Source organism: Chrysemys picta, chromosome 1 (assembly GCF_011386835.1).
Source record: "Chrysemys picta bellii isolate R12L10 chromosome 1, ASM1138683v2, whole genome shotgun sequence".
In the NCBI taxonomy this organism is placed as follows: Eukaryota; Metazoa; Chordata; order Testudines; family Emydidae; genus Chrysemys; species Chrysemys picta.
The window spans coordinates 54,647,740-54,664,274 of record NC_088791.1 but is presented as its reverse complement, the minus strand read 5'-3'; the positions used below and the strand labels follow the sequence as shown (position 1 = coordinate 54,664,274).

Below are 16,535 nucleotides of genomic sequence, written 5' to 3'. Positions count from 1 at the left end.
AAATGATACCATGCAGTACAGTTAAAATGTAATGGGCAAAATCCTGCTCTTACTGAGGTCACGGGTAAAACTCCTATTGACTTCAACAGTATCAGGATGAAACAAACTATCATGTGAAAATTTTGGTTGCTGATTTTCCTGATACAAGGTGCTATTATGTCCCCTGGATGAGATGAATTGTCTTATCTTAGGTAGATATCTGGCCCATCATTGTAGTATCTGAGAGCCTCATCCCTGTGAGGTCGGGAAATGCTATTACAGATGAGGAACTGAAGCACAGGGAGGTTAAGTGATTTGCCCAAGGTCACACAGGAAATCTGTGGTGGAGCAAGGAACTGAACCCAGTCCCAGGTTACTGCCATAGGTAATGGACCATCCTTCCTCCCAAATTCATAGAATCATAGAAATGTAGGACTGGAAGGGACCTCAATAGGTCATCTAGTCCAATCCCCTGTACTGAGGCAGGACTAAGTATTATCTAGACCTCCCCTGCCAGGTGTTCACCTAACCTGTTCTTAAAAAAACTCCAGTGACAGAGATTCCACAACCTCTAGGTAAATTACCTGATTTCTTTTTAATAATCTTATTTCTAATTTTAAAAACTGTTTGTAAATTCTAAAAGTAATTTGTACCTTATTGCTGTCACCATATAATTGAAGCCTTAGTTATACACATTACAACATAATTTTCACTCAGCTTCTATTAGTCTTGCTTTATTGTTTATTCCATATCACTATATACACTTTTAATAGTTTATAGACAAATTGACCAGAAAAACCAGCAATGTTTTGTGTGCATTGTGCTTTTCTCTATTCTAGTTTGTACATCTGGGAAAATTTCTCCCTCGTCCTATACACTGTTCATCTACAAACATGTTGCCTGAAACTTATCTAGTGGATTTGAGCCTGGGAAAAAAGTTACTGCTGTTTATTTACATCTCATATGAATCAAGAAAAAGTTCCTTTCTCCATATGTCCATGAAGCAAGCAAGACCATAGGTTTTGGGGGGGGAGAGAGAAATATAGAGATTTTATTTAATTTTAACTAACTGAAGTATTAACAGTCTCCAGAAATCTTTGTTCGTTAACTTAAAGGGCTCAGTCCACTCTCTGAAGGATTAAAGAAAAACTATTAGAAGGAATAATTTCTTGCCTTTCTTAATGCATTCTTAATTTAAACTACACGGTGTATACCAGCAGTATCTTTATCCCTTTTATTAGATTTAAATGGAAAATATCTTAATCACACATATACATCCTATCCCTTCCATACTATAAAAATTGAAAATGGTGCAGTTGCAGTTGAATTACCTGGGTAATGGTAAGGAGGCTGGCAAAGAAGCACTGCTCCAACACCCTCCCGTACTTTCACCTCATAGCGTTCCTCAGGTGGAAACGTATCAAGATCTAGATTAAAAAAATAAAGAGACAATATAAGTGTTTTTCAGTGTTTTAGGATTATTTTCTATATTCGGATTTAAACATACAGCTCCTTTAGAGATGAATGTAGAAAATACATCAATGCTTGAGACAAAGTGCAGGGCCATACAGCCTGTTTTGTTTGCTTTAATACTAGTAGCACCAACTGTAATGGCTCTGCCTGTTCTAACCACTGCAGTTGCAACTGCCCATAAAGAAAAAATAAATGTTGACTTTGGCTCTGATTCTCAGGTCCAGGTGAGCTGCATTTAGAGCAAGAACCCAAGGATGGGTAGGTGACTTCAGAGAATCTTTCATTTTACCAAATGAGGGGCTGTCCAGGAGGCCAACTCAAACCCTGTTGTAACTTGGAGCATCCCCATGGCTTCCCCCATGATGAACCAGGCTGTCCCTGCCTCATGGACTATTCCAACAGCCAAGGACTGCTCAATGGCAGAGTGGTCCAGCTATGTATCCTATGCCAAGGGCTTTGAGATGGGGGCACAAAGCCAGCTGGGGGATCCTCAGCTGGCTGGCTGAAACAGCTCTATGACCACCTTGTGCCAGTGGAACAGTGCAAAGGGTCTTCTGTAGAAGGGCCAAGAATCAGATCCTTTTGAGTTACACATTCTACAGGTTGTAGTATTGCAATAATGGTGGCCACGATTATAAGACAGTGATGGTTTGGTTGCATGTCAGTTACTGACAGCAGATTTTATTTATTTATGTTAAGAGTGGTACCTACAAGCTGGGCAATAGCTACCCTTCTTGTGTCACTTTCATTGTTGTATCTCTTATCAAATTAGATTGGGGCAGGGACTGTCTCTTTTACTAAGTGTTTGAATAGCACAAAGTACAATGGGAGTGGGGGAATCCGGAATGGGTAGTCTAAATAAACAATAATAAAGTATTAAAAGCTGTGCACAAAATCCTTCCCATCAGAAGCCAAAGGAGTCATCCAACCTAAATTTAGATTATTTCATCTCTCTTTCCCAGGCTGCTAAAAGTGTCTGGTTCCAGGATCTAACTACAACTTAAGTTCATGAGTAGCAAGGCAGAAACAATAACGACTAATCAGGATAGAGATGCATACGCACTTACACAAAAGGACATCTGTATGGTTTATGAACTACTGTAACTGAGAAGACAGAATAAATACTGTACACATAGCAGAGGGACATCAAAATAATAGGGTAAGAGGAGAAGCAGATCTTTTTAGTGACTGCTTGTAGGACAAACATCATAAAAGAAATCTCTAAAGACCTCTGCTATTAATATATAAACAGGGTATCTCTTCAAATGTCTGAACACCACACTCTCTTGATTCACTTTCTAGCTCACAACTAATTCAACCAATTATTCTTATGTATGGTTGGTTTAGTATTGGTACAAACTAGATTTGCACTGAAATCTGAGCTAGTTAAGAACAGCCATTCTGGGTCAGACCAAAGGTCCATCTAGCCCAGTATCTTGTCTTCCAACAGTGGCCAATGCCAGGTGCCCCAGAGGGAATGAATAGAACAGGTAATCATCAAGTGATCCATCCAGTCGCCCATTCCCAGCTTCTAGCAAACAGAGGCTAGGAACACCATCTCTGACCATCCTGGCTAATAGCCATTGATGGACCTATCCTCCATGAACTTATCTAGTTCTTTTTTTGAACCCTGTTATAGTCTTGGCCTTCATAACATTCTCTTGCAAGGAGTTCCACAGGTTGACCGTGCATTGTGTGAAAAAATACTTCCTTTTGTTTGCTTGAAACCTGCTGCCCATTAAAGCATATTTCTTTGATCAGGAATTGAATCCAAGCCGCGGCAGCAAGAGCACCAAATCCTAACCGCTAGACCACCAGGGAGGACATAAGTTCTTAAATTGGCATGGCTTGGAATTCATGTATGTATGTATTCACCTACAGCATGAAACAGATGCCTTTCATTTGTCAAAGTGGACTACTCTTATCAAGCAGCTGTCCATGATATTTGCTTCCGACTTCACAACATGTTTTTCCTGGCTGTAAAATTTCACAATTTCTTGTGAGGTTGCCACTGTTTTTCATTCCCTCTTTCATCTTGGCATACTGCAGTTGTAAATCTATTATAGTGATTGTTAAAATACTAGTGCTATCCATGCGTGGAAAATATAAAACAAAGTGATTACTATTTTGAATATGGCCAAAGTATGGTTTGAGGAAAGAAAAAAAATCTAGTTGTCATTTTTTAAATATTTACTTTAATAATTTCCAGTTAAAATATGTAAATGCCTAACTTTATATCTGGACTTTTTATTTATGGTGTGTTTTGGATAAATTCGTGAACTTTAGGAATAATCACCACAAATTCAAAGGCATAGAAAAGAACAGACAATTTAAATGTAAAAATAAATAAATTAGGTTTTTAGTGAAATAGAACGGTCTGTGCCAGAGTGAACAGAGATGTCTGTACAATTACTGATCTATAACTGCACAGTTTCTTCCCACTTATGAAATGCCCTGAATGCTGATTGGCTCTGAGTGTCTGATTTGCATAATGACTATCGTTATTACTCAGTAATTATAAAGAATTTGAATCCTTGAACTGTAATTGGAAGATATCCATTATTAACCAGAGTGCAAGAATTTGTATAATCACTTTACAGTTATAACTGTACATTGATTATGCAAATGTCTTTGCTTGCTCTGTTTGGCTACTACAGTCCCTCTGCTATGATTTGGCTCCTGTTATTACAATTTTCAATTCATTTTCCACCAAAAAGGAGGTGGTTCAGCTTCTGACTCCCATCAGCATAAGTCAAAAAAGCACCAACATTTTACGTGAAAGAAGAAAATTCCCCAAAGCAAAGGAAGTTGTTGTGGGTGTGCGTGCGCACGTGCAAGGATGTACGTGCATGTGTGTGGTAACAGCTGAAAGGGAAAATCTTTTTAAAAACTACTTTAAAACCTTTGATTCATTTCTCTCCTGGAGACCCAATTCAGCCCCATTGAGATCAATGATATTTTTGCCTTTTTTGCACGATTGGACTTTTCAGTTTACCCCCCGCCTTCCTAAGAAGCCAGCTTGGATTTTCTCCAAATGACAATTTTTATTTAATTGAATTTAAGATGGCTGTCTTCATTATGAAAATCTCTTCCCTTTTCTCCCAAGTACAAATATTAAACATTCTTTGAATTTCACCAATTTTTTTTTTTCAGTTTTATAGAACGGGCAAGTCAATGAAAAAAATTAAAAAGTTTTTCACAATTATTTTTAGCATTTTTGAATGAGCCCTATGCCAAATATGGTTCTGAAACAGAAGTATTTCACAGTTATTGTGGTGGTGGGGAGGGAGAAGAGCTTTGCTGACCTATAGGGAGACAGGGGAAGGGGAAATAATAGAACAAAGAAAACAAGAGACCACAAAGTTTTAATGCTTTTTTAAAAAACAGATTTTCAGCAGTTTCCTGGCATATTTTGGTTTCTGTTGTTTTTTTGATTCATCCCTGTCATTAGCATTTGAATATTTGCTTACAAAGCTCAGCATAACAATGCTGTTAACCTGATACAACCTAGGGATGTAAATATCATTTAAAAAGTTAATCGTTTAAATGATTAAAATCATATCATTTAACCGGTTAAAGGGAGCGGGGCTGGGGCTGCTCTGGCCAGCCCGGGGCTGGGGCTTACACCTCTTTAAAGTGCTCCACTCCAAGTCTTCAGCCACAGGCATCTGCAGTGTGAACTACTGGAACACATGCCACTCCTTGGATATTAGTGTGAAAGTGTGCCTACGGGCTAAATTCACCTTCACTACAGAGAAACTCTAATCCAGCCTTGCGTTTCTGGTAGAAAACGCACTGTGGAATATTTCTATTTAAAATACAGACCACACTTGCATCCAGACTTATGTGAAAATCCATGAGTCTGGCTTCACTTTTAAATCTTTGGTCCCATAATATTAAATTTACTTTCACAAAACATTACAACATGGGGTTTACATTAAACCTCTTAAACCGGTGGTTTTATCCACTAAAAGTGAAATACTGCCCTGTGCAGAGAGCTATCACAAGGCCTATGGAGCACTTGTCTTGCCTAAGCCCTTAATATGGGGATTAAGCAGTCCATAGGGCCTTATACAGGATCTCTGCATGAGGACAGATTTCACCCTGTGTTTTTAATGTACAAAATATTTCCAGGATAACATCATTTTAAGGGGGAAATTAAAACAAAACAACAACAACAAAAACCCTTCTTTCTATAGATGATAAAATCTAGCTATTTATGTTACCTAGGTACATCCTTTTTAAGGTGACCAGATGTCCCGATTTTATAAGGATAGTCCCAATATTTGGGGATTTGTCTTATATAGGCGCCTATTCCTCCCACCCCATTCCAGGTTTTCACACGTGTTATCTGGTCACCCTAATCTTTCTCAACAAAGTATCTGTTGTTGACAGTGTGTGTGTGGAAAAAACTGGCTCCATTGTCTGAAGTTGACAGAAAAGCCCTCAGCAGGGCCTTAAATGTGGCATAAGAATTGCAGCATTCTTTTCACTATAAAATGACACATCATCCATCTTCAAGAACTTCCAATCTGTTTTGACAAGGATGACAGCTGACCTTCATCATGTGAACCTATCTGTATCTCTCTTCTGACAACTTCCCCATGGGTTCTATTGTGTCTTAAAAAAATTAGGACACTATATGCCTCAAGATTGTGGGAATTCCCCTCTCTGGCTAAACAAGCTGTGTGACCCTCTTTGCAGATATAAACTTAAGGCCTTTGAAATGGTTGTAATGCCAACAGCAGGATGAAGAGTATAAGCTGCCTTAAAAACTTACTTCTTGCTGGTCTGTCGATGAAGGCACATTATATAATTTTCACAGAGCAATACAATGATACAATGCAATGACTGTAAAATGCTGCAACAATAATACAGTGAAACATTGACCATTTAAACCTAATCAGTATGTGCTTATCTGTTTTAAAGTTAACAATTGCTTACATCCAAAACTTAGAGTAGCTTCAGCGCTTCGGACAGTTCCAAAGATATTCGATGCTACGCAAACATATTTCCCAGCATCCTTTGATTTCTCTGGGTTATTGATAAGAAGTCTACCTCCCACCATACTGTAGCGATCCTTTGTTAAATCAATATCCCAGTCATTTAGTTTCCACCTATTAAAAAAAGAAAAGGTGATGTGATGGTTGCAAAAAATCTACTCAAAAAATTATTTGCAAGAAAACTCTTCATATATGGGTTCACAACTTGCTATTAATTGTAAATAACTATGATATTATATTCATGTATTACAATAAATGGTTTTATTTTAATTTTCCTCAGACAAGGCTCTCAAATTTTACCTGCCTTAATAGCATATAAACGTGATGTATGGCAGTGTAGTTGTAGCCATGACAGTCCCAGTATATTAGAGAGACAAGGTGGGTGAGGTAATATCTTTTAACAGAAGTTGGTCCAATAAAAAATTATTACCTCACCCAAATTATCTCTCTATAAACATGATGGTCAGTCCAATTCGCAAGGTGAGAACAACCACCATCCGTGAGACTGAAAGAGCTATACAAGGGTGGGGCTGGGGGAGGGGGTCAAGTAGCTAAAGAAAACACCCACTGTGCACCCATGGAATATGCAACAACAGAGTTACTACCTAATCTCTACCAGATCCTCCCCCATACACTTGGGGATGTGTAGGCCAAGGAAGTTACTCCAGGCATAAAGTAATAGTAATGCCAGTGAAAAGAAAGTCAGACTTGTTCTAACACTGCCATTTTTTTAAACAACAAAATTGCTGGGGACTTCTACCCTGACTGCTAGAAGAATGACTGGGGCACTCTGCATGGGAGACTGGGTGTGTAAATGGATGGGTCAGCTCCCGCATTTGAGGCACTGCTGTTTTATTCCATAAAATACAACCCCAACAAGGCAGGAACTCAGTGAGCCAAATTCATCCCTAGTGTAACTCTACTCATTTCAATGGAGTTACTCCAGAAATGAATATGACCCAATAGTTTTGAACTGCCCACACAATTCCATGGGAATGTATAGGTATTATTGTGTCCACTAGAGGGAGCCCATAACCTTGCTTGAAGGCAACAGAAATGTATTGAGAATATATAAAGCCTACAAAGTTCAAAGTATGCACACAATTTCATATCAAGATCTACAGGCAAACAATACTTTTTGAAAATCAGATTACTCTCTGTTTGCTTCTTCAACAAAAAGAACTACTGAAAGGTTGTGTTAAATGCAGTTACTGTTGGGAAGTTAAAGTTAATTAAAAATTGAAATTTGAAAAAGAGAGAAAAATCATGTGAAGTGATTTTAATAAAAATTCATCCCTAACAAGATCAAAACTCAATAACTTTCAAAAAGGAAGCTTTTGCATAGCATCAGCAGTAATAAACAATAATAATAATAGTAATAAAATCTTTAATTATATTCATGTGAATTAAAAGTTGTTATTTCATTCCCATTAAGAAAATCACATGTAGACATTATTAATAAATTATAAAATATATGCAGAAATATACAAGGGTAGCTATCACATACATAGTTTAAAATATGACAAAACAGACCAGAACATTCTACACAAACTGGAATCTGTGGCAAATCAGAAGAAAAAGTCATAGTGAACATGTTCTTCTGAATTTGTTAGTTTGAGGTCAGTACACAGTCATGTTTCCTTGATCCAGCTTGAATTTTTCTTTTTGTATGAACACAATATTATTTATATTCCTTCGTAAAACAAGGTTACTCTATAATTAAATGTCATAAAAATAGACCTTAATAGACTCATTCAAAATGTGCACAAACCATATAACCATATAACCATATAATGCCAGTATATCTTTTTTGAGATGGGGAGACCACATCTGCACACAGTATTCAAGATGTGGGCGTACCATGGATTTATATAAGGGCAATAAGATATTCTCTGTCTTATTCTCTATCCCTTTTTGAATGATTCCTAACATCCTGTTTGCTTTTCTGACTGCCACTGCATACTGCGTGGACATCTTCAGAGAACTATCCACGATGATCTCTTTCCTGATTAGTTGTAGCTAAATTAGCCTCCCATCATATTGTATGTATAGTTGGGGTTATTTTTCCCAGTGTGCATTACTTTACATTTATTCACATTACATTTCATTTGCCATTTTGTTGCCCAATCACTTAGTTTTGTGAGATCTTTTTGAAGTTCTTCACAGTCTGCTTTGGTCTTAACTATCTTGAGCAGTTTAGTATCATCTGCAAACTTTGCCACCTCACTGTTTACCCCTTTCTCCAGATCATTTATGAATAAGTTGAATAGGATTGGTCCTAGGACTGACCCTTGGGGAACACTACTAGTTACCCTTCTCCATTCTGAAAATTTACCATTTATTCCTACCCTTTGTTCCCTGTCTTTTAACTAGTTCTCAATCCATGAAAGGATCTTCCCTCTTATCCCATGACAACTTAATTTACGTAAGAGCCTTTGGTGAGGGACCTTGTCAAAGGCTTTCTGGAAATCTAAGTACACTGTGTCCACTGGATCCTCCTTGTCCACGTTTGTTGACCCCTTCAAAGAACTCTAATAGATTAGTAAGACATTATTTCCCTTTACAGAAACCATGTTGACTTTTGCCCAACAATTTATGTTCTTCTGTGTGTCTGACAATTTTTTTCTTCACTATTGTTTCAACTAATTTGCCTGGTACTGAAGTTAGATTTACCGGTCTGTAATTGCCAGGATCACCTAGAGACCTTTTTAAATATTGACGTTACATTAGCTATCTTCCAGTCATTGGGTACAGAAGCTGATTTAAAGGAGAGGTTACAAACCATAGTTAATAGTTAATAGTTCCACAATTTCACATTTGAGTTCTTTCAGAACAATGGAGCAAGTAATTAAGGAAATCATCTGCAAACACTTGGAAGGTGGTAAAGTGACAAGGGAATAGCCAGCATGGATTTGTAAAGAACAAATCATGTCAAACCAATCTGATAGCTTTCTTTGATAGGATAACGAGTCTTGTGGATAAGGGAGAAGCTGTGGATGTGGTATACCTAGACTTTAGTAAGGCATTTGATACGGTCTTGCAGGATATTCTTATCGATAAACTAGGCAAATACAATTTAGATGGGGCTACTATAAGGTGGGTGCATAACTGGCTGGATAACCATACTCAGAAAGCTGTTATTAATGGTTCCCAATCCTGCTGGAAAGGCATAACAAGTGGGGTTCCGCAGGGGTGTGTTTTGGGACTGGCTCTGTTCAATATCTTCATTAACGACTTAGATATTGGCATAGAAAGTACGCTTATTAAGTTTGCAGATGATACCAAACTGGGAGGGATTACAACTGCTTTGGAGGACAGGGTCATAATTCAAAATGATCTGGACAAATTGAGGTAAACAGGATGAAGTTAAACAAAGACAAATGCAAAGTGCTCCACTTAGGAAGGAAAAATCAGTTTCACACATACAGAATGGGAAGAGACTGTTTAGGAAGGAGTACGGCAGAAAGAGACCTAGGGGTTATAGTGGACCACAAGCTAAATATGAGTCAACAGTGTGATACTGTTGCAAAAAAAGCAAACATGATTTTGGGATGTATTAACAGATAAATGTCTATCAGGGATGGTCTAGACAGTATTTGGTCCTGCCATGAGGGCAGGGAACTGGACTCGATGACCTCTCGAGGTCCCTTCCAGTCCTAGAATCTATGAATCTATGAATCAAAGCATGAAGAGGCAAACTTGTTTATCTTAGCGATTGGCTGAACAAGATGTAGGACTCAGTGGACTTCTAGGCTCTAAAGTTTTACATTGTTTTGTTATGGAGTGCTATTATGTAACAAAAAAAATCTACGTTTGTAAATTGCACTTTCACAATAAAGAGATTGCACTACAGTACTTGTATGAGGTGAATAGAAAAATATTCTTTTGTCATTTACACAGTGCAAATATTTGTAATCAAAAGTAATATAAAGTGAGCACTGTACACTTTGTATTCTGTGTTGTAACTGAAATCAATATATTTTAAAATTTAGAAAAACATCCAAAAATATTGAATAAATTAAATTGGTATTAGATTTTTTAACAGTGTGATTAAAACTGCGATTAATTGCAATTAATTATTTTAATTAATCGTGCGAGTTAACTGCGATTAATCGACAGCTCTAGTGGAAGTCTACATTCCCCATGAACAATCCTGCTGGTTTGGACTTTGAAGAAGTCATGGTGGTAAGGGGGGAAAAAAAGCCCCATTAGCCTCCACCATCACCATAAGAACGCAAGAACTCTTTCTATTACGAAGGATCAGAATCAGAATGAGTTGTCTAGCCCCAGTGTTCTAATCGCCTCTCAAGTTCTCCATTCATCACAGATATTTTGTATAATCAAGTGATCTGCAAGGATGATGAGGTGAAAATGAACATTTGGGGGGGTACTGTGTTGATGGTACAGTACAGTAGATGATCATGTTATTATAGACATTGACAGAATGGCTCAGTGACTCAATTGTGTCTTCCTTCATACAACTCTTGACAGAGGAGTAAGTCTGTCAGTTTGTGAGGGTAGATGAATGAAATGGGTCCCTCGCCTTGAGAGGACTTAGGAGTCTGTCCCTACTTTGAAGGAGGTGGTTATCTGACCATGACAAGAATGTAAACTACCATGCTCTCATGACAAAAGATAAGCTCCAGAGTATGTCCTTTGATGTGTATTGAACCTATTGTAGAGACCCATGGAAGCCATGAGATCCTACACTTGAACAGAAGAATCAATCATCATGGACTGGTTCATTAAGAATATGAGGTTTATGATGACAGAGTTCATATGGTGAAACTCTAGACTAGAGCTAGTAGAAACATTTTCAAAATAAATTTCAATTAAAAAGCTTCTCAGGTCCAGGATGACACTGCTATCCCTGATTTTGACTGACAGGAAATGAAGGACTGTCTTGAAAGATCACAGCTAGGCTCCCAAAAACAAATTAAGAAACCTGAAAATGTTTCATGAAACACAATTGATATTTTCTGTCCAGGACTTCCCTAGACATTATTGCAAGTATAACAAAAACTGTCTTTTAAATTAAAAAATGCACAAACTTCAAAAATGTATAGGAAGACTATATATCCACTTGCTAAACCATTCATTCATTCAGAATCAGCAAATTATAATGTGTGAAATGCCTGGCAAGCCCTGTAATTCAAAACCAAGCTAAAGGTTTACTTGTAAGTTGGAAAAGGGATTGCTCGAGCTCTGCAGTTCATTGAAACTTGTCCATCTGTAGATTCCTCAGGGTAGATGGTATAAATGGGTTGCTCCTCAAAAACTGGGCCATATCCTTTTCCATCCTCTGAAATAAAAATATAGGTTCACAATTAATAGATGTTAAGAAAGTAAATCTTATGTACGGCCATACTGGGTCAAACCAAAGGTCCATCTAGCCCAATATCCTGTCTTCCGACAGTGGCCCATGCCAGGTGTTTCAGAGGGAATGAACAGAACAGATAATCATCAAGTGGTCCCCCTCCCCCATTGCCCATTCCCAGCTTCTGACAAACAAAGTCTAGGGACACCATCCCTGCCAATCCTGGCTAATAGCCATCAATGGACCTATCCTCCATGAATGTATCTAGTTATTTTTTGAACCCTGTTATAGTCTCGGTCTTCACAACGTCCTTGGGCAAAGAGTTCCACAGGTTCACTGTGCACTGTGTGAAGAAATACTTCATTTTGTTTGTTTTAAACCTCCTGCCTATTAATTTCATTTGGTGACCCCTAGTTCTTGTTATGAGAAGGAATAAGTAACACTTCCTTATTCACTTTCTCCACACCAGTCATAATTTTATAGACATCTATCATATCCCCCCTTAGTCATCTCTTTTCCAAGCTGAAAAGTCCCAGTCTTATTAATCTCTCTTGAACCAATTTACATCATCCACACCTATTAATTTTGTATTGATTTTCATTAAGAAATAAACAATAAAAAATACAAAAGGCACACCCTTTATAACATGCTGTGTGTGTGGATGCTGTTGGTTTGTTAGCCCTGCAAAACTAAGTTCTGCATGCATCAACAAAACAGTTGCCATCAGTGCTGGCTTCCTTTTACCACTCTTCTCTGGGTCATTCTTGCCCTGGGGTGAGGGAGAAGGTAATTTAGATTTCATTTCCATTCATTTCTTACCCTATCTGTTGACATTACCAACTAGGGTGACAATTAGTGCCAGGTCTGATGGAAGTATGTGTCATTTGGACATCTGTCCACTAGGAATGCACTTGAGACCAACTCATCTGACACAGGCCAACATACTGCCAGCACTGATAGTGAGGACATGTGAGCTGGGACAAATACAAACAAGTGAGTTAAAGCTGAATAATCTCTTTTCCTATGACCTACAGAACACCAAAGTTTTTATATGTATGGAATGAATCTTTACTGTACGGATAAAAGACTAATATGAAAGAAAATGAAGCTGAGCCTTCCTCTCCAAATCAAATTGCTCTCCTTTTATTCAGGCCTCTTGGAAAAGAAAAATGATGTTGCCACTTTGATGTAAGATGCTGCAGGCAAAGGTAAATTTATCATTGTATATTCAATTAAATCCCCAAAAAGCTATGTTAAAAGAAAAGTTGATGTGACAGGTATTGCTTACATTCATGCTTGCATTGAAAAGTCTCACAAGTTAGGAAATTCCAGAATTAAAGTTCTCTGAGCAATTCACATTTTTAAATAGCTTTGTCCCCCCCTATGCCCGTCCTCTTCCTGAGCTCCTGACCTCTTCACCTTGCTCTCTCTCTCTTCCCCTCCTTGCTTCCTACATTCAAGACAGGCTGCTTTCGCCCTCCTTCTTCACACTGCCAGGGCACCAGCAGTGGCTCTTAGTTCTGGTGACTGTTGACACAGTGGTCCCCAGCTCCTGGGAAGAGTAATGGCAGGGAATTTCCTGTCTAGCCCCTGCAGCCCTCCTATGTAGCACGCACAGGACAGTCTGCAGTATGTGCATGTAGATGCTCTGGGGGGGAAGAGCATGCTCAGTGCAGGTGGAATGTTAAGAGATTTTAACTGACAAACTCTAATAAGTCTCTACTGAACAAATGCGAACTGAGATTTTTCAAAGTGTTATAATTGGCTAAATGTAGCTAAATTTTCAAGGGACCAGCAAAAGCTGCAAGCCAGATACCAGGGCCACCTCCCGACCAAACAAAGTCTTGCTCCAGAGCATGGAGGTGCTACAGCTTCTCTACTAAATGAGAAAATGGAATATACCTAAAATATCAACTAATAAATTAATATCAGTATTTCATTCATAGGACCTAGCCACATCAGCCACAACATCAGGAGCTCGTTCACTTGCACATCTACCAATGTGATACCATCATGTGCCCCTCTGCCATGTACATTGGCCAAACCGGACAGACTCTATGCAAAAGAATAAGTAAATTATATTTCAAATTTGAGTAAGTTATATGATTTCATTTTTCCTATTTGGGGCACTCTGTGCCAAATTCTAAAGTTGAGGGGTAGGATATTCAAAAGCGCTGAAATGTCTGAGGGGCCCCATTGAAAAGTCACAGGGATGGTTTGAAAACATTTCTGCCAGGCTTTGCCAGCAGTGCCCCATCCCTGCACGGCAGCTCCTGGGGCTGGCCAACTGCAAGCTGCGGCCATGGGGAAAGGCAGCAGCAAAATAGTTGGGAGCTGCAGGGAGAGCCGCTGCTCTTGCTGCTGCCTCTCCCCACTGAGCTAACTTCTCGGAGCTGCAGGGAGGGGCCGCTGAGCATAAGAGGGGGCGTGCTGGGGTGGGGGGGTAACCTTTAAATTGTGCCCCCCACTATCAGTAGATACCAGTTGTCTATGTTACAGTATAAGATGGTATATTTATGTGGTTTAATAATACATGAATTTTAAATAATAGTATGCTGTAAAAGTAAAGAGAAAGGAAATCATTCTTCAGCTGTTCTGGCCATCTTTCCCGTTCTCCTCCGCTTCTGTGACAAGTCTCTCTCCTCCTTACCTGGATGTTGTTATAAATTAATTTGCATGACCACGCTGCAGCAAACAGTACCTCTTTGGACCTGCTCCCAGTTGAGGCAATGGAAATTTGTCACTGACTTCAAGTAGAACAGGATCAAGCTCTTTATCAGTATCTCAGATAGTTTTCTGCTAGTTTTCTAATACAAATATTGGCCCAAAAATGTGGGAATTAGGAATAACAAAAATACCATCTGTGTATTATTGGACTTTTTGTTGTCTTATGGAAACACATAATTTTTATAAACCTATGATGGTGTCATAGTGTGAATAGTAAATGCTGTGCACCAGCAGAGAGTGATCCTCTATCTATACACAGATTAACACATCCCCAGGAGTAGTTATGCCCCTTTGCATTACTCAGCTAGTATTAAGGGGTCATAATCCAGCCACAAATCAGCAGCAGAGAATTCCCCCATTTTAAAGGATCATCCTACTGGTATCTGTGCAACACCCTGGTGGTGCATCTAGGTGCAGTTGGGCCTTGAACCTCTACAACCCCACCTCCCTATGTAGGCCATTTGTCAGGGGTGTGGTCGAGCACCACTCCGCTGCACCTGTAACCCTTTTGCCCATCAGAGGGCAGCAACAAGGGCCAGGTTCAGTATCTAGGGGTTCTGTTTAAATAACACAATGTAAAACCGGCTCGAGCCTCCATCCAGTGACCTGGGACAATTACATGCCACCCCCTTGGGTGCCTCTAAGAGGAAATACGTCTGAGTGTTGCAAAAGCCTTTTAATAAAGGGGGGGAACAATGCGGCATTATGTTGGGGAAACACCACAAACAGGATTCATAACACGAACCATGAGCAAAAGACCCACCCCGAAGTAAGTTTGGCAGTGTCCTTTTCCCCTCAGGGTCTTAAGTCCAGCAACCCAACAGTTACCCCCACCCACAGTTTCTGACCTTGGTCAGTGCAGCCCCCTGAGTTCAGAAGTTCATCTGCAGAGTTTACCTCCCAGCCTGGGTGGAAGTGGGGGGCGGTATGGGGACATCTTACATATGCCACTGCTTAGGTTGATGGCCGATTGCCATGCCTCTCCGTGGGGTTCTGCTACAGCCTTCACCACCAGCTGCGCCTCTCCACCAGCCGTCCTCTCCACTAGCTGCACCTCTCTACTATCCGCTTCTCACTCTGCTATCTGTCCTGCTAGCCACTCACCAACTTGTCTTCAGGCCCCACCCCTACTTAACACCAGTGATTTCGGCTCTCAGTAACTTCAGCACTCAGTGATTTCATCTATTAGTAGGCGGGCCTCAGTGCTGGCACACTCAGAACCACTAGCCCAAAGTAGGTCTAATGCTTAGACCTAGGAATCAGTGATTTCAGCTTTGCAGCACCTAACAAGACTTCTAACTGAGTCAAAATTAGCTGTATTATTACACCACAAAGAGAGAGGGGCCAAAGTGGTGTTTGGGGCCCTCAGAAGGGGTCCACACTACCAGGTACACATACCTGTCCCAGCCTCTCTCTCAATTCACTGGGCTTTGGAACCCATGTCTCTTGCCTAGCGAGTGCTAGTTAGTTGAGGGTGAGTCCCTCAGTCATAAAATGCCAAGTACAGTTCTACTGTCCTTGATTCACTTTATTACTCCTGCCCGAATAACAAAGAGACTGGGGATCCCACAGCAGCCAAAGTGACCATTTGAGCAAGCAGTCCATCATGCTAGGCAGGGTGGGTGTGCCCATGCAAACGAGATCAGCCTCTGAAGTCCTTTTCCACAGCTCACCATCAGATGTCAGAGTAGAGCTCATTCTGACTCTGCTTACACACTAATCCTCCACAGGCTCAAGACCCCAAATCAGTGATGCAATTTAGAGTTCCTGGCAACAGCTCTGAGGGGTGTAGAGCCAGCTCTCAAAATATGAGAGATGGAACCTGCTGTCTGAGGCATGCCCCTGCACCATCCACTCCCCACACTAAGCAGAGCTCTGGAACAGATAAGGATATGCCCCACAGCCTGATGCAATTACAGTCCAAAGCAGCGGCATCTCAGATACCACAATGTGATGTGTGTGCCTAACTGGTTACTTTCTAATGATGGCCATAATGTGGTGGGTAAAGTTCAAAATTCTCTCTAACCTTTTATAAA

The 16,535-nt window shown here is 39.8% G+C and overlaps 1 protein-coding gene across 5 annotated transcripts in view; it reads right to left on the bottom strand.

The window, feature by feature from the left end:
* The window catches only part of CNTN1 (contactin 1), a 447,411-nt gene that overhangs the window by 139,031 nt on the left and 291,845 nt on the right, over positions 1-16,535 (bottom strand). For all 5 annotated transcript variants that reach the window (XM_008162506.4, XM_024100601.3, XM_065557068.1 and 2 more), the window contains 3 exons: positions 11,631-11,757; positions 6,397-6,569; positions 1,311-1,406 (listed from right to left, as the gene is read on the bottom strand). In XM_008162506.4, the coding sequence (XP_008160728.3) occupies positions 1,311-1,406; positions 6,397-6,569; positions 11,631-11,757 (396 nt within the window). The remainder of the gene's footprint in view (positions 1-1,310; positions 1,407-6,396; positions 6,570-11,630; positions 11,758-16,535) is intronic.